Source organism: Tursiops truncatus, chromosome 6 (assembly GCF_011762595.2).
Source record: "Tursiops truncatus isolate mTurTru1 chromosome 6, mTurTru1.mat.Y, whole genome shotgun sequence".
NCBI lineage: Eukaryota > Metazoa > Chordata > Mammalia > Artiodactyla > Delphinidae > Tursiops > Tursiops truncatus.
The window spans coordinates 61,402,187-61,421,827 of record NC_047039.1 but is presented as its reverse complement, the minus strand read 5'-3'; the positions used below and the strand labels follow the sequence as shown (position 1 = coordinate 61,421,827).

The following is a 19,641-nucleotide window of genomic DNA, read 5'->3' as shown; positions in this document are numbered from 1 at the left end:
ATACTGGGTTCTCCAACTCCTCATTATTCATCCCTTAGCTATCTCCTACCTGTAGCATGTTAACCACAAAAGATGTTTCCTCCCTTTCAGATACTGCTGAGACAACTCCACCCACTCTAATTTCATGTGACTTCTGAAAACATTTCACAGAGAAGGCTTTCTGGAAACAGATTTTTAGCACCGATAGCCAATCCAATTTTTAATGCAATATTCTTTCAGCCAACTCAAGAGCTGATTTACCAACTCTGAACTCTCCCAGCACACCTCTCCCTTTCCTAGCTCTGTACAATGGAGTTACAATAGCCCTTTTGGGGAACTGTGCTCTAGCGGGGAACCGAAGCCTGCAATTACCACTAACCCTGGGAAAACCTCCATAGATGAAGAATTTGGTTTGCTTGTGACTCCAGAGAAACCCTTCCTTCTTTTTTCACACTTTGCCCATGAAGTGGACACTCTTCCCATTTTTGCCTTCAGATACTCAGTATTTCTTCCTAGTTTACTTTCAAGATAGACTCTGATAAGTCATTTACATATTTTCCTGAATTTATGCCCACATACAACCTTTCTCAAGGAATTTAAAGGCTTTTCTCTACCTGTGGAATGGACAGTTCAGTCTTCAGTTATATGAACTTCAAGCATCTTTGTTGCTGGTAGAAAGTTACTTTTGAGGAAGTAAGCATCTTTCCTGTTGGAAAGTGACCACATGGGTTCCTAAAGTTCAATATTTCAACTGCTTTTTTTTTTTTTTTTTTTGCATTACGCGGGCCTCTCACTGTTGTGGCCTCTCCCGTTGCGGAGCACAGACTCCGGACGCCCAGGCTCAGCGGCCATGGCTCACGGACCCAGCCGCTCCGCAGCATGTGGGATCTTCCCAGACCGGGGCACGAACCCATGTCCCCTGCATCGGCAGGCGGACTCTCAACCACTGCGCCACCAGGGAAGCCCAATATTTCAACTTTTTGCTTTTCTCCTGGACATTAACATATATCTACAACAGACCTGGATTTTGGACAACATAATCCTGGATATTCAAGGGTTTGAGACTTTTCTCTTTTTAGGAAAAATAGACCTGGGTAGAATTAAACTATGACTGCTTCCTCTCATTGCTCTGTCACCCTTGGGCTCATCAGAACCAGAACAACATCTTGCCTATCTTCTGGAAGCTTCTTCCTAAGGGGAAGCCACAACACTGAGGGCTTACACCTTCCCACCATGGCCCAGGCTGCATCTGAAGGTGTTTGCTTGCAACGTGAGGACTTTACTGCTGATAATTCCGTTTGAAAGCCAATACATTCAGGGTTCCACTGAATGCCCAAGGGAGGACTAGGAATGCTAGGCAATAGGCAGTACAAGTAGTCTGGATCCCTTCAACTAAAACAGCTCTGCTATGATCTGTTTTAAGCACTGGGCCTTATAAAAATCTCTGCAAACCCATGGACTAGAAAACTAAAATATTTGCTACATCTAAAATATTACAGGGATCAACAAAACGTTATGTACTAGAAGATTTTTAAAACAAAATATGATTAAATACATGGAAGCCGGGGACTTCCCTGGTGATCTAGTGGGTAACACTCTGCGCTCCCAGTGCAGGGGGCCTGGGTTGGATCCCTGGTTGGGGAACTAGATCCCGCAGGCATGCCACAACTAAGACCTGGCACAGCCAAAATAATATGTAAATAAATAAATATTTTTAAAAAATACATGGAAGCCATAAGCTTCCTTGATCTCTCTCAGTAACTGATGAATGTCCCAGATGTAAATATAAAGCAGTGGTTGGCAAACCTTTTCCATAAGGGGCCAGACAGTAAATATTTTAGGCTTTGCAGGCAAGAGGCAATGTCCTCAATTCTTTGAGCAACTGTTCTCACTTAAAGGCTAAAAATCTTTTCTACATTTTACATTTAAAAATCTTAAAACCCTCCTTAACTCTCAGGCCATGCAAAAACAGGAGGCAGGCAAGCCAGATTTGACCCATGGTGTTATACATTAGCTGTTGCATGTTAACTACTAAGAACCCTCATGAAAAGACTAGAGAACTGTTTTGAAATATGGAAAAGCAATTTGAAGTAAGCAAGTAGTCAAGAATAGTTTTCTAGACACTTTGTAGTGTATTTTGAGAAAAATGACATGTCCTGGAAGAGTCTATTTACAAAATGACATTAGGAGGGACCAAGGTTATACCTCAGCAAGGTCAACACAATGATTGTGTAAAACTGTGTTGGTCAAAGTCATCAATCCTATTTCTTTTTTCCTCCACCTACCTCACCCTCACAGATTCAATGTTGATTAAGTTCATTTATCAACCAGGTACCTTTTCACTCTGTAATGACCAGCCTAAGTATACTTCTAATCTTTATGGCAACCGAAAAAATGTCTAATGTACAGATCTGAAGTTGGGTCTTAGAATATGGGAGTTCTGAGTCCTCATCTTGACTTGAATTCTTCTCAGAAGGAATAATTTATCTCAGGACAGCTATTTCTAAACTCCAAGTAGTAGCACCCAGTACTAAAAGGAATGGATAGAAGAGGTTCTAGTCCCTGTCAGAGACATGGACTTGGTTTCTAAGTAATTCTCTAAGCTTTTAAGCAAAGAGGAAGGAAAAAAAAAAAAGGAGCATCAATTGAGCATCTAACAGAGGCAGGGAGTGTACTGAACTCTCATATGTGAACTCACCTAATTCTCACAATTAGTGAGAATGGAATCAGTAACCTTACCACCATTTTACAAAGAGGAAAGGTAATCTCCCCAAACTAAACATTCAGTGAGTGGAGAGGCAGGATTGGGGCTCAGATTTAGCCCCACGTTCTTTCTGTCATAGCACACTGGCCTATTAATAACAAAAACAAACAAAAAACGGTGTTATATTTGAATACACAAACACTGGTACCCATCAAAACAGAATTTGGACTTTGTGATTCTGGGTGCATTGCCACCCAAGTGAATCAGTGGGCTTCTGATTCCAGTTTGTTTTTCTCTAGAGACCTACAGTAGAATTTAAAAAATGCTATGTGAACTACTGGGAAAATTACTGAAATATAAAATATAAAGGACTGTATTTTAGTTTTCTTTTATTCTACTAAATGATGCTTATTAAATTTACAATTTGTTTAGGCTTCCATATTTTCCCCATTCCTTAAACAATGGGAGTGGTGGGTAATTTTTGGCACCTGTTTCCTATCTGCTTTGCAGAGTCATAATATATATTTTTCTAGTATTTGGATAAAAGTAATAATATTAACTATAGATGCTGAACACTTACTGTGTACTAGGCACTGTTCTGAGCACTCTGTATGTCATTTAATGTATGTCAGATCAGTAACTTATCTCAGTAAGAGGGAAATAAATTTGACTTAGAGGAAGAAGTAACATTTCCACTTATAAATGTTCTATTTGAGCATAGATTGGCTACACAGTGATCAGGGGGCTTGTACAAAATGTGGCCAGTAATGTGACTTAAGAAAAGAGATGTTAAATATTGCCTATCCTTACTCTTCTGTAGATATGATCCCCAACTGTCTTAGTACTTCAGAATTATGGAACCTAGATCATTATTTACCAATTGCAAAATCTTCTGGGGCAGCTGATGCAATTCATTTTCATGAAGTGTGTCCATTTCTAAGAAAACGTGATAAGCATCCCTGTGAACCTGTCTGAGGAGCAAACCCTTATGCACGCTAATGAGAATTTATCCCCTTTTCTTTTCAATAATGAATACAGTTGACCCTTGAACAATGCAGGTGTTAATTCATGTATAACTTATAGTTGGCCCTCAGTATCCGCAGTCGTCTCCGCAGTTCCTCCACATCCAAGAATTCAACCAACCACACACTGTGTAGTATGGCAGTATTTACTATTTTAAAATGTCCATGTATAAATGCAGCAACACAGTTTGAACCCACATTGTTCAAGGGTCAACTGGGTAGTTTACTTTCTGCAGTCTCTCCTATAACGTGGGAATAGACCTTTTATTAAATCCCCAGAGAAAGGTTCCATGAAGATTATAAATCCCCGGCTTTTTAGGATGTGGCTAGGTGTTAACAGATCTTTAGGGTAGGACTCAGCTCTGCAATCAGTGATGATGAGAGTCAGAGCAGAAGCCAGATGTGAGCAGCTAAGTTCACTAAGAGAGAACAGGATTGGAGTCCAAGAAGCTAAACTCAGGTAGCAACTAGAAACAATGTCATGAAAGTGAGGCTAGAGCAGCCTTGAAACTTAGGTAGGAAAATTAAGACCCCAAGGAGGCAGCTGTAACTTCTGATGGATCAATGCCTACTGTTAGAGAAGAGTTAATGGTTCAAGACATGGCCAGGGCACCTGAAAGGAGCAGATAATCCTCTGACGATATTGAGGAAGACACTATAAAAGTCAGTCTTTGGAGTCAGTGCTGTTGGTGGCCTGGAATGGGTCAATTCCGCAAAATCCTCTTTATACGATGCCTGCAGTATGCTCCCTTATTACTGTTAACAGCAAAACATGACAAGTAATATTGAAGCTAATGCAGTAATGTCCTTCACTTTAGAGTTTTATGCTATTCCTAACATTCATTTTCAGTGCTCATACAAATGTAAAAAATGAACTTTCACTGTGGCTACAAACACCTTGAAAATGTCCAGTTTCTTTTTTGTTTATTCTCCACATGAAAGAGACATAACTCCCTCTATCCCTCTTTCCTTGGAACAGAAAGTCAGAACTTTGGACCCAGAAGTTTGGCCCATAACTTCCTAATCACAAAAGCTACTAGCTCCTCGGTCCACAAATTCTATCCTGAATTCTATCTTGCCATCTGTCTGCTTCCTAAGACCTGCTTGGGGTACACTTCAAAGTAGATCCAACCTTTCCTTCCCACACCCCATCTGAGCGTCAACAAAATAACATAAATTGAGAGAAAGGAGAAATATTGTATAAAGACAAGGAAGACTTTGCCCAGGGAGAACACAGCTATAATCATCCGGCTTCACTACCTTCCTCTCCTCCTCCATAAGGTGTGGAATTGTGTTTGCTCACCACAAAAATATTTTTACAGCAAAAACTTGTACATACTATATAACTGAATAATTCAGCTTAATCTTGTGTGAAAAACTAACATGAATACAAGGGAAAAAGTAGATATGGAAAACTGAAGCACCAAATTAGGCGGCCTGTAAACATAGAAAGTCACTAACATTAGCTGCATACATACAAATGTGCCCTGTGCTGGCTGGGAATCAGAATTTAATTTCCTTTAACTATAGATGCTGAACACTTACTTGGTTATAGTTGGGTGGTTATAAGATCTTATTCTTAACCAAGATATGAGCAGTGCCATTATAACTCTGGTGTGGGTGGACACGCTTAATATCAATCTATAGGGTCACTATAATAAGAAACAGAAATATACACTGCAGGGCATTTTGCTTCCCACTCTTTGATTCTGTTTTATTATCTTTGTAATTATTTAATTGTAAGTACCAGAGCAGCATTATTCCATTTATCATTATAAATATATAGCATATCAGCAATATCATAAAATTCCCTTTTGTGGACAGAGTTCCACCATGCTGTTTTCACGTGATAAATTTGCTTCATCTTTAAATACTTCTTTTTTTGTTTCAGCTTCACTGAGGTATAACCGACATATAAAATTGTAAGATATTTAAAGTGTACATCGTGGTGATCTGCTATATGTGTTCATTGGGAAAGGATTCCCCCCATCTAGTTAATTAGGGGCAATTCTTATTTTAACTTCACCAGTCAAAGTTCGGATCATGTTTTGCTAAAAGTCACATTCCCACACTTTATGATCCCGGAGCAATGGTTTACAAAGTGTGGTCCCTGGACCAGCAACACCCAGTGTCACCTGAGAACTTGTTAGAAATACCTGGCAAAAAGTTCAAATTCTGTGACTCACTCAGACCTACTGAATCAGAAATTCTGGGGGTGGGGCCCAGCAGCCTATTCTCGTAAGTCTTTCAGGTGACATAATGCATACTAAAGGATGGGCTCAGGGGCAGGGAGGGCTAAATCTATAGGTTAAAGCTATCAGTGCCTACAACAGAGAAGGATGAGGCTTGCTCCTACCCTCAGGGATCCAATGCAATCTGTGGACAAACCACAGACACAAGAGACGTTACAAAAACAATGCAAGATTTTGACAGCAGTTCAAGGCAACATCAAAGAGACTTGACAATGACTTTATTGCCAAATGTTTCCTTTAAATCCTTTCTGTAACCCCAGTATCTGCCTCCTTCTTGGTGTTGGCCCATTAGTGTTGGTCCAACACCAGTTCCAAATTGTTCTGTCCCTTTTTCACCTCTTGTGAATTCTAAACAAAGCAGTGCTTTTGAAAATAATGCAATTAATAACTATTGCATTTTTTACAGTGCACTATGCCCTCTTAAGGACTTTTACATAGATCATGTTATTCGATCTTCACAATTCTCCTATAAAGTTTAACCTATTGGGAAATTTGTGTGCCAATTTAGAACCTTCTAATAAAGTCCCTGAATTAACAACCACTTTTTGAGAGTAGACTATATGAGGCACATTTATATGAAACTATTTCTAGCCCCTGAAACTCTGCAAGCTGTCCCAAGATAGCAAATATACTCAACTCAAGAATGTAGAAAATGCATTAAAACATATACCATGCATTAAAATGAAACATTAGCTATTACATTAAAATGAAACATTAACTATTTCTTGAAGTATGCTAAATATTGTATGGATTTAATACAGTGCTATATATTAAAAAAGTGATGATATTGCAAAAAAATAAGTGATGATATTGTAAGAGAGAAGCTTTCATTTTCCAGTAACGAGGTGAAGGGAAGGGAATGACAATACAGTCATCCCTCAGTATCCTTGGGGGATTGGTTCCAGGACCCCCGTGCAAATACCAAAATCCTTGGATGCTGAAGTCCCTCTGTATCCTTGAGTTCTGCATCTGAAGATACGGAGGACCGACTATTACACGGCTTCAAAAATTCCTGTCCTAAACAAGTCTTTGATTTTTTTCTACAATGCCCTATGATATCTGAACATAACACATTTTTTTCTCCTGAAAAATCTAGTTACATTCAAAATTGGGATAATTCAATAGGACTTATAAGCTCTAAAACATCATTATTTTATAACCTGATAGAAGTGGTAACAATAAAATCCCCCCCATTCTTGCAGATTTCCTTGTTCCAGTTGCATTAGCTCTTCACCTCATGGGTGGTTTCTGTGGGACTCAAATATCTCAACCACACTGGCCTCTATGATGTCTTCATGGCTAAGGGCATTTGCAAAGGCCATGTTTTATTGAGTCTGTAGTACAGTTTCAGTTTGGAGGGAGATGTAATTTTTTTGATCACTCATGGGACAGAAATTCTTCCCCAGAGCATGCTTTGTTACTGAATGGACTCTCTGCCAAGACCAGGCACTGGTCCAGGCTGCCCATGATATTGCAGACTCACTAATTATAGGCTTATCCACTTTATTAGCTCATCGAGGGCGCTGATGAGAAGATCTACACAGGCATTTAGGCTTGAGTGTGGCATTCACACCTTGATCTACTGGCTATGAAATACTCCTCCCTCAGATTACCAGATAAATCACCTAAATTTACAGGCTGGCCTGGGGCATTATCTATCTGGGTTACAGAACTTCTGAACAAAAGCACAGAAGATATAAGTGAGCCAACCTTGAGAATTACTCATCACTGCCCTGGCCTCCCTGTTAGATCACAAAATTACTCTCAGGTTAACCCAGGAGCGGTGGTGGGGAGCCCTGGGTTTTTCAGAATAGTAGGTAAGTAAACACCTCAATTTAAAATCTTCCTCAGTGTGACCTCAAGTAATATTTGGCTGCTTTAACCTGGGGCACTATTTTCTTCCAAAGAAATAAAAGTCTTTTCGTGCAATCCTTTCCAGTCAAACTCTGTCTTATCAACTGAAAAGTTTGCTTCAATAAGGGAAGCCAATATGTTAGGAGACTTGCAAGACTCGTATGTGTCAGAACTGCCATCTTCCCCGTTCACCTTAATGCTCTGCAAACTATTCCTACCTTGGAATCTTACAAATCACTGTCTCCTAGCCACTAAAAATTTCCATTTCGAAACAATGACTTCTTCAAACCACAAGTCCCCAGTCCTTGTGGCTTCTAAAAAAATCATGATATTCATGCTAAACTATTTTTGATCCTTTGCACCCATATACACTCAACAAGTTTCCATCAAAATATTTTTATGATAAATCAATTTACTAGCACTTATAGGTATAAGTTCTTGACAATCTTTAAACAAATATTTTCTTGATTTTGTATAATAGAATTTTAAGGGAACGACTCCAAATTCTTTTTGCCATTTAGCCAACTCTTAATCTTCATCAAATTACCTTAACACTTCAGATTTTACATTTAACTAATTGATGAACAGCTTCCTTTTCTTTCGGTATTTTTTGCTGTTTAGTTTCTTTCCATCAATCTTTAGCACAGGTCTGAAACTGGTGTGAACATGCACTGCTGGTAACTGCATTTCTAGAACTATAAAAGGAAGGCTGAAAATTTTTGTTTTAGTTTCACTGCCTTGTTCTGCTCTGTTTGTTGCCTACTCAGCAAAACAGAGAACATAATCAACTAAAAAAAAAAAAAAAAGTCAAGAGCAAAGAAAGTAAAATAGAGCCTGAAGGAAGCAGGAATAAAGAAAGAAGCAGGCCAGATAAACTTTCATACTTAAAAGCTAACTAGAGAAGTAAAATTCTAGGAACAAAGTTAAGCAAGATGGCCACCTGCCTGTTTCCAATATTCCCAGAGCCACAAAAAATTCGAGTCAATGTGAAGATGCTCTGTTGACGCCGTGGTAACCTAGGCTCCTCGTCTGCTCTGGCAGCTCGCCTGCTACAGTTAGAGGCTCAAAGCTAACAGCTTGTTTTGAAGATCAAATGCAGAAAAGCATCATGAACAAAAAGAGGAATTCTGTCTGGAATGACAAAGCCGTTTCAAACTAAACCTCTTAAAAAAACTTAAACAATACTACCAGACACCCAAAAGCACATATCAAGACGAATGTGACTCCTAAGTTTTGAAAGTGAGCCATATACTGTATGCCACATACAGCAAAGGTACTAATGCTTCTCATAGACAAAGATACCATGGCTTCCCAAATCCATTTCCAAGAAGTTTAAATGCAACAAGACCAGCCCATCACCATATTTTTTTATATTGGATGTTGGATCATTTTTCAATCAATTCTGGTTAGCTCTTACTCTCTAATTGCTGGGTTCCAGCTATTTATAATAGTAAGATCATGGATTTATGGACTAAATAAGTAGGGAAATGCCCTAAAGGCTGTTTTAAACTGATTGCTAATTTAATGTGCTAGAATAAATGTTCACATATCAAATGTTTGGCAAATCAAACAGACATATGTACAAACAAAAGCTAGTCACACTTTTTCATGTATATATCTAATATAAAATATTTGGGTGCTGGTAACATTGTACTTTGGCATATTTCATGTGTTATGTGTACCTGCACCCAAAGTCTCTGTCAGATTTGGTCAGCCTTTCAAATAAGTTTTAATCTAATCTCCTATGGTCTCAAAAAGCTGAGGCTTTGTTTTCTCCAAGAATAAGTACCCAAAGCAATTGATAAAGGGCTACCAACACTGGGACAACACTAAGGATGTCTTGATGACTCTGACCCCCTTGAAATATTTGCTTAATGCCTTTTCCCCTGCATTTGGATCAGCTGAGAACTGTGAAGTTTAAAAAGTTATACAAGCTTGTCTTTCTCCTATTCCACTGTTATGCATCAGTAAATTCTTCATTCTTTACGGCTTATTAGGAGTTTTAAAAAGAAAAAGCAATCTGCTGCCAAAACCTGGCTCTGGAACCAGATGGAGTGGGAGAAGAATTTGTAATTCACAGAAAACAGAAAATTCCCATTGTCTGGAATGTGGAGCTGGTGAGACTTTTGCTTTCATGTTCATAGCATGACAGTAAGAGCTTTCCATATATGAGGATGACTAACCAATCATGTTTGCGCAAGTATATCACCATTATAGAGAGTAGAAAATGCACACAAATCCAGGCTAAGAAAGTAAATGAAAAAAATAACATCCTTATTGCATATTAATCCTTTCTCATTTTTCACTGCATACATAACATTTTTCTAGATGTAGAGTCATCTATTATTCAAACCTAGGCAGAAGGAAGCTATTCTGGGAGTGCCACCCCAACCCTACTCCCCCAGTGGTTGACAAACATTAATGGACATTCTTACAAGTTGATTTACTGATGTGAAATTTTTTCTTAGAGACCTGGGGCTTCCTTTTACAATGCAAAGACAACAATGACTGTTCCATAAGGGAAAACATTTCCTTTGAGTCTAAATCAAATTAATAAATTTAAGATACCTGGGAGGGTTGGGTACACTGAACTTTTGGCAGACGTCCAGAACCTAAAGAGTTAATGCATATTTTACTTTGTTTCTTTATGAGAAAAAACAGTCTGCTGCCAAACCCAGCTCAGGAATCAAATGCGGAGGACAGGAGGGGGATAATTTGCAGTCTACTGATAAAGTGAAATACAGATGATCTTAGAAGCATTTTTATGTGTGCATTTCCATTAACCAAAGTGAAGGGCCTAGAGAAGGGTAGTTGATGTGGCTGGGTCTGCCTTTGCTGACATTACCTGGATAGAGGTCAGGCCCGGGCCCTGGGGAGCATCCCACCGCCCTATCGGCAGCATCTCGTGGGGAAGTGGCGGGCTGCAGGGGCTGCACGGTGAGGCAATCTGTGAGCAGGTCAGGATGGAGCTCTGCACTGGACCGCAGCTAAGAGAACGAGAAAACAGAAGACAGATGGAAAAGGAAGGCGATTCCTTGGAATACTTTTCTGGAAAGGCTATCATGCTGTAAGGCTCAGGCAATTCAGTCCACAAATATTTATCAAGCAACAACTACAGGTTAGGCATGGGACTTACAGAGTCAATAAAAGGGTCAGCTTTCTAATTCTAATAACACCTGGCAGGTGTTTCAGGAAAAATGTGGCTAGAGGCAGATTTTACTTCAGTCCTTGATATTTCCACTTCTGGGAACCCAACTTCCTATTATATTTTCTTTCATTTGCTCTGTATCCTATCAGAACTTGTAGTGATAACAAAAACAAACTCACGTGCATTTAGTCTGTATTGTAAAGTGCGCTTTTTCTTTTAGTTTTTTAAATTTTATTTTGTTATACAGCAGGTTCTTGTTAGTTACCTATTTTATACATATTAGTGTATATATGTCAATCCCAATCTCACAGTTCATCCCACCACCACCTCCCCCTCCGTAAAGTGCTTTTAAAATACAGAGATACTATCATGAAAATATCTTAGAGATAATTAAGAATGTCCATTGAGATTTGATACCTGTAGATTTTACATGAGAGGAAAATACACAAGTTAAATTTTAAAATATGGAACATGGTAACAAGAAAAAGCAAAGTCATTACAAGCAACAAACTATCTCAACAGTAGGTCACATTAAAAAATTAGACTTCATTTTATCACAATAACAAAATTAATTCTTTGTATATTAAAGAGCCATAAAAATGGCAGAATAAAGTACGGGTGCAAAGTTATCTAATTTCTTTATGAAAAAGAATTTTATAAGTGTAATTTGAATTGAAAAAAATCACAATGGAAGATTTAGTTACATAAAAATACCAAACTTCTGTTTGTCTAAAAACATAATATCTTCAAAAAATGTAGAAATATATTTCTTACAGATATTGCAAATAGTTATCTTCAGTGTTTAAAGAGAACATATAAATTGATTTTGTCTTCATCAAGATAAAACCAACCCTTTAGATACAGAGCTTGAGTCTCATTCAACAATTATTTATTGAGCATTAGATGCTCCTCTAGACTCTAGAGATACTGTCTTATGGAACTTATACCCTAGAGGGGAAGCAGATGATGAACAGTAAAATAAATGCATAGCAGATGGTGATAAATGCTATAGAGAAGAGTGACTCAGAGAAGGGAGACAGTGAGTAGGGATGAGGGATGGCAACCTGACACAGGGGGATCAGAGAAAGTCTGTTGGAGATGGCACTGGTAAAAAGCCTTGATAGAAGTGAGGGAGTGAGTCCTGCAGACATATGGGGGAAGAACCTGTTGCTCTGTGGTGTGCCTGGATTATCTGAGGGATAGTAAGGCAGAAGTGGAGGGAGTCTGGGGCTTGGAGTAGAGAAACAGAAAAAAGCCGAGATGTAAGTGGGGGAGAGAGGGAGCAAATTTAGTGTCCCTCTCTGTCTTCCTCCCAGATGAGTAGACCAGAAAAGGGCCTTCCAGATCATTTAAAGATCCTAAACATTCCCTAGTCCAGGAATTATCAAATGAGTGAGGAGGGAGGCACACAGCAGAATCTCCTAGGAGGGGACTGACTCACTATGCAGCCCTTGACATGAACAAAAATTTTTAAAAAGGAGAAATAGAAATGAAAATAAACATAATGTTCGGCACAATTGTAAAGAAATGCAATGCTAAACCTTTTTTAAAAACTTATCTATTTTACATTTGGTAATGTATATATGTCCATGCCACTCTCTCCGTCTGCATCTTTATTCCTGTCCTGCCCCTAGGTCTTCAGAACCTTTTTTTTTTTTAGATTCCATATATATGTGTTAGCATACGGTATTTACTTTTCTCTTTCTGACTCACTTCGCTTTGTATGACAGAGTCTAGGTCCATCCACCTCACTAGTGGGAAGCAGCTGCAATGCACAGGGAGATCAGCTCAGTGCTTTGTGACCACCTAGAGGGGTGGGATAGGGAGTGTGGGAGGGAGACGCAAGAGGGAGGGAATATGGGTATATATGTATACGTATAGCGGATTCACTTTGTTATACAGCAGAAACTAACACACCATTGTAAAGCAGTTATACTCCAATAAAAATGTTAAAATAAATAAATAAATATTCTACATATTAAAAAAAGAAGAACTTATCAAATTATCCAACGCTTTAAAAAAGAAGTAGTTGTAGTGAAGGTAGAGTGAGAGAAGCATTCTTAAACACTGTTGGGTGGAGTGTATACTGTTTCAAACTCTCCAAATGGTACTTGGGAATATTTTTTTCAAGACCCATAATTGAAATCATTTGTTCTTAGAATTCGCCTTAAGGAAATAGCCAGAAAGGTGAAGGAAGATTTATACCCAGTGCTCTAGTTTGATATATAGCGTTATTGTTACATTAATTTGATGGAATATTATACAACCATTAAAATGATGTTCATGAATATAAAAGCAAAACACAAAATTATGTATACAAAATGATAACAATTACATTAAAACAAAGACAAAATACTGTAAGGAAATGTAATCCAATATTAAAAGTGATTTTTGTTCTTAGCAGCAATATCATGAATTGATTTCCTCTGTTTTCTTTTTATCCTTTCCTCTGCTTTCCAAATTTTCTACATTCCAATGACATGTTGGAGCTGGCTTGCACCAATCCAAGAATACCAATTGTGTGTACTTTTTCCAAACTTTACTTGCAGTGATGTCATATTGATAGCTTGAAATTGGTCATGGTGATAGCATTTACACATTTATGGAAATTGACAAATGCTACAAACTGGGGCTTTTTCATCTGGAAAGCTGGTTGTTAAACACTACGAGCACACGACCGACAATGACTCTGATCAGAAAGAAAAACATACACACAGGTACAAAACAACAGTAAGTTACTATTTAGAGAGCAGTATTTCTTGGAACTGAAAAAGCTTCATGAAGAGACAAACACATGTCCAGGTCTTAGTCCAAGAATATGAAAAGGGCACAGTGACCCTAAGTATAGGGAAGAAGCGTTTAACACATGTCGTGAACAAGACATAATTTCCTCAGCTTAGCCATATTGGAATGTCTGACCAAGACTATCTGAGTTAATGCCTAACCCTCTCAGGGGCTTTGGAAGGTATGTTTGTTATTTTGGTACTAACCTAACACATGCCACGTAAGAAAAACTGGAAAAAAATCAAGGCTTAGAATGAGTTCTGGTGATCACTTTTAATTTATCTTTCATCGTTAAAATGTGATCTGGGGCCCACATGTTCTACTAAGAGTAGACATGAACATCTCTCTGCTTTCTATTACCAACTATTCTAGGGTTTTACAGATATGAGTACTGATGAGGTCTTTCTAAGGCATTTCACAGCCATGGTTACTCCTGGATCCAAAGGCAGGCAATTCTTCCTTAGCTGTGACAAGTATTCATGTGTTCCAAGAGTGTGATTCCATACAGCTTTGTGGTGAGAGTTAATTTGGTTTTCTCTGGGACTAGACATGGTTCTAGAAAGTGCTTCTTAAATTAAGTAAGCCTTGAGGACTTTTTTTTTTGCAGAAGGTCCTCAAGCACCTTATGCAAAATTTCCGAAGGAGGGCCATATGCTTAGAAATGCAGTAATGATATGCAAATTTAGTATCCCTCTCTCCCTCCCAGACTATTAGACCAGGAAAAGGCCCTCCAGATCATTTAAGGCTTTTAAACATTCTCTAGTCCAGGAATTGTCAAATGGGTGAAGCAGGAGGCACACAGCAGAATCTCCTGGGAGGGATATCTTTCAATATACTATGGTTTTATATTTGGAGTAAGAAACCCAATTATTTATATAAAACAACATCTTCTTAGCTCCTAGGAATATAAAAAAGAAAGAGGAAAGTTCTTCAACGGGGATGGTCTCTAATTGTGGTTCTCAAACCTGGACATGCATCAGAATCACCTGCAGGCTCCAATGCAGAGCTAATGATCCATTGGGTCTGCAGTTCATTTCTGGAAAGTTCCCAGGTCATGATAATGTTGTTATCTGGGAACCACACTTTGGAACCACTAAGAATCCTGATGAGAAGATTCTCTAAGAATCCTGATTATACAAGAGCTGAGATTTTTCTGGTTATGAGAAGAGGAAATGAATTGTAGAAATAAGGAATTACAAAAGCCAAATTGTCCTTATGACATGAACCTCATGTAACCATTTCTCATTATGTCTCCCTTCAGACCTCATAATAATAAATGGTTACATGAAGTTCATTTCTTAAGAACAATTTGGATTTTTATCCTTTCACAGGGATAAAAAAGGTTAAAAAATGTCAATCCATTTTAACACCTGCCCTTAGAGGACAACAAGGACTTGCCCTTTATGGAGCCTTTACTGCTCTTTATAGAAAGAAATGGAATTTGAACAACCACTCCCCCTGCCCCACTCATCAGTTCATCTATTTTAAGGAGCTGTTGTGTTGCACAACACCAGGGATGTTTATTCATATTGCAATCTATGTGAATGGCACCCCTGGAGTCGTTCAACTCAGCTGCCCTAACCACACCCTATCAGTTCTTGAGTAGCACCGCCCTTCTTTATCTTTCTCTTTCATTTACTGAATTAGTATTTCTTGGGCCTCAACCATATGCCAGACACTGTTCTAGGGGCTTGAAATACATTCGTAATCAAAACACACAAAGATCCCTACTGAGAAGCCTATATTCTAGAGGAGGGAGTAAACAGTAAATAAATGAACTAAATAAGTAAGTTGTATAGAAGGTGGTAAGTGCTATGGAAAAAAGAAAAAAGGAGAAGGGTAGGTGGGATTGTTAGGTTGGGGAGAACTGTGATCTTGTTGAGAAGAGACTCAAGCAAAGACTTGAAGAAACTGAGGAAATTAGCTAAGTACATATCAAGGGGAAGAGAGTTCTAGAATTAAGAGGCCAGCGAGGCTGGAGTGGGGTGTGACCTAGAGAGAGAAGTAGGAGATAAGTTCTGAGAGGTGAGGTGGGGGCAGAGCCAGATCACAGGACCCTGCAGCACTCAGTTAGCACTTTGGCTTTTAGTCTTAGTACAGCAGGAAATCCTTATAGGGTCTTCACCATCTACTTCCTGGGAGGCTCATTTCATCCCCTATTATCTATAGCCTCATAGGCACTGTGTCTCCCTTTCTTTGAGAGTCCATATAAGTTGTAGGGTATGGATACACTGATGGTTAGTTTTGTGTCAACGAGGCTGTACTATAGTACCCAATTATTCAATCGAACATTAGGTGTTGCTGGGAAGGAATTCTGTAGATAGGGTTAACATCTACAGCCAGTTGACTTTAAGGAGATTATTTTCTATAACCTGGGTAGGCCTCATCCAATCTGTGGTAGCAAAAACCTAAGGTTTACCTGAAAAAGAAGAAATTCTTCCTTTGGACTGGAGCATGAGCTCCTGCCCGAGTTTCCAGCCTGTGCGCCTGCCCTACAGATTTCTGACTTGCCAGTTCCCACAACTGCGTAAGCCAATTCCTTGAAATCTATCAATCTCTCTCTCTCTCTATCTGTATCTATAGATATGCATATAGATATAGATACATACATATAGATATCTCCTACTGGTTCTGCTTGTCTGGAGAAGCATGACTGATACAGATCCTATTAGAATGCACTTTGAAAGACACAACCATATGATGATTATTTCCAATCAGCAAGGAAAAGAGGATCATGCACATAAATTCCACAGGAAATGGCTGGATGTACAGAGTCACCATGACACAGTTTTAAAGATTGCATTCCATTTCAATAAACATATATGGAATCCGTGTAGTGTACTTGACACTGTGTGCCTCATAGCAACCCTAAGAGGCACACGCTATTGTGATTACCATTTTAGAGATGAGAAAGCTGGAATGACACATCCGGTAAAGGTCAGACTTGGATTTGGGTGTCAGAATCCCAAACCAGGCTCTTCAAAGTTACACTATACCACCTCAAGAAATAACCCAGCCCCAACTTCCTCCTTTTCTGTACCACATCACATACATTCATACACTTCCTTCTTCCTCTTAGGACTTTTAAGTATTTTAGCCAGGAGACTGTCGTTCAGATTGGTCTAGTTGGGGAAAGAGCAAAGGGCCCCTAGGTTCTCCAGAAAAGTTCCTGGAATATCTCATTATCACTCTGTAGATTCTGACACCATGCCCTTGAGGGAAAGGGGTCTTTGTTGGAGTAGAGACAGAGAAACAAAAAGCACCACTGTTTGGTTTTCATTTCCCCTTCCCCAGAGGCTTGTCACCTGGTTCCGTCCTGGGCCAGTAATATGAATATCTGCAGTTGGGAAAAATAAAGCATGGCACCCAACATTCCTTAAGATCTGCATCCTAAGCACATGCAGAGTGGCCTCAGGGCCCCTGAAAGGAGACGATCTTAATCCAGGGGCATCCTGACCTCAGTACCCCTCTCCGAAAGAGGACATCTTACTTCTCTCTCTCCTGAGTCTCTGACTCTGTGCTCCTCCCTTGGGTCCTCTTCCCCTTCTCATCCCTTCCCTGATGTTCTCTTTGGCCCTCACTCCTGTTTCTGTGGAGCTCAGCCAGACTTCGTGGGGATGACACTCGTATCTCCATGCTTTTAGACGAGGGGTCAAGGAAGGCCTCTGGGAGGAGAGGACATTATGGACCGTGACCTGAATGAAGTGAGAGAGGCAAGATGGTAGAAAGAGCATTTTATGTGGATGGAACAGAAAGGAAAGAAATCTAAAGAGGGAACAGCCTGATGGGTTCTAAAAACAACCACCTGGAGAGGAGGGAGCAAGGGAGCAATGGGAAAGATGAGGCTCATGGGGCTGGAGAAATAGCCAGAGTCAGGTTGTGTCCAGCCTTCAACACCGGGAGATTTAGCATAGTAATCCCTCAGTATCCAGGGGCACTGGCTCCAGGACCCCTGTGGATACCTACCAAAATCCACGTATGCTCAAGTTCCTTATATAAAATGGTGCAATATTTGCATATAACCTATGTACATCCTCCCATATACTTTAAATCATCTCTACATTACTTGTAATACCCAATAAAATGAAAATGCTATGTAAAGAGTTGCAGGCACATAAAGCATATTCAAGTTTTGCTTTCTGGAACTTTCTGGAATTTTTTCCCCGTATTATTTTTTAATTTTTGCGGTATGCGGGTCACTCACTGTTGTGGCCTATCCCGTTGCGAAGCACAGGCTCCGGACGCGCAGGCTCAGCGGCCATGGCTCACGGGCCCAGCCCCTCGGCGGCATGTGGGATCTTCCCGGACCGGGGCACGAACCCATGTCCCCTGCATCGGCAGGCGGACTCTCAACCACTGTGCCACCAGGGAAGCCCTCCCCGTATTTTTGACCCGTGGTTGGTTGAATTCAGAGATGCGGAACATGAGGATATCAAGGGCGGACTGATTTCATTGTGACAGCAACTAATGGGAGGCTGTGAGCAGGAAAGCAACTGGTTTGTCTTACAATGTGAAGAGATGACTCTGATTATTGTGTGGAAAACAGACAGTAGGAGGGCAAGAGAGCCCAGTTAGGGGCTATCTCAACAATCCAGATGGGAGATGCCGAAGGCCTAGAGTCAGAGGCGGTGACTTTGTTTTTTGGTTTTGGCTGCGTTGGGTCTTCATTGCTGCGCACGGGCTTTCTCTAGTTGCGGTGAGTGGGGGCTACTGTTCGCTGCGGTGCACGAGTTTCTCATTGCAGTGGCTTCTCCTGTTGCGGAGCATGGGCTCTAGGTGTGCAGGCTTCAGTACTTGCAGCATGTGGGCTCAGCAGTTGTGGCCTGTGGGCTCTAGAGCACAGGCTCAGTAGTTGTGGCTCACGGGCTTAGCTGCTCCGCGGCATGTGGGATCTTCTGACCAGGGATCGAACCCGTGTTCCCTGCATTGGCAGGCGGATTCTTAACCACTGTGCCACCAGGGAAGTCCCTGGTGACTTTGTTTTGAGGGTGGAGCTGAATGAGGTGTGAAATATGAGAGAAGGAGAGTCAAGGACGGCTCCAAGTTTTGGCCTGAGGAACAGCAAAGGAGAACAGAGAAGTAGGTTGGAGGTAAATCAGCAGATTGGTTTGAGACATGTTAACTCTGAGATTATTCTGGGACATCCTGGTGGAAAGAATCTGCAGGCAGCTGGAATTCAGAGGGCAAGGTTCAGAGAGCAATATGGGGCTGGAGGGACTTCCCTGGCGGTCCAATGTTTAAGACTTCGCCCTCAGGGGCTTCCTTGGTGGCGCAGTGGTTAAGAATCTGCCTGCCAATGCAGGGGACATGGGTTCGAGCCCTGGTCCAGGAAGATCCCACATGCCGCAGAGCCCGTGCGCCACAACTACTGAGCCTGCGCTCTAGAGCCCGCAAGTCACAACTACTGAGCCTGTGTGCCACAACTACTGAAGCCCGCGTGCCTAGAGCCCGTGCTGCACAAGAGAAGCCACTGCAATGAGAAGCCTGCGCACTGCAACCAAAAAATAGACCCAACGCAGCCAAAAATAAAATAAAAAAAAGACTTTGCCTTCCAATGCAGCGGGTGCTGGTTCAATCCCTGGTCGGGGAGCTAAGATCCCACCTGCCTCGGGGCCAAAAAACCAAAACAAAAAACAGAAGCAATATTGTAACAAATTCAATAAAGACTTTAAAAATGGTCCACATCAAAAAAAAAAAAAAAAAAAATGGGGCTGGACTGCTAATAGTGACTGCTAGGCATTACTTCTCCCTCCAGGCCCTCTTTCCTCATCAATCCATACTGGGATTTCAGGCAGACTCTCCTAAAATAGAGTTTATTATGGCATACCCAAGAAACAAATATCCTCTCCTCTCTGAGTACACCAGTCCCAAAAGGCGAAGACAAGAAGAGCTTCTGTG

General features: G+C 40.4%; 1 protein-coding gene across 6 annotated transcripts in view; it reads right to left on the bottom strand.

Annotated features, from left to right (window-relative positions):
• GLIS3 (GLIS family zinc finger 3) overlaps window positions 1-19,641 on the bottom strand; it is a 507,224-nt gene that overhangs the window by 59,108 nt on the left and 428,475 nt on the right. For all 6 annotated transcript variants that reach the window (XM_033858126.2, XM_019934153.3, XM_033858125.2 and 3 more), the window contains one exon: window positions 10,657-10,798. In XM_033858126.2, coding sequence (XP_033714017.1) covers window positions 10,657-10,798 — 142 coding nt within the window. The remainder of the gene's footprint in view (window positions 1-10,656; window positions 10,799-19,641) is intronic.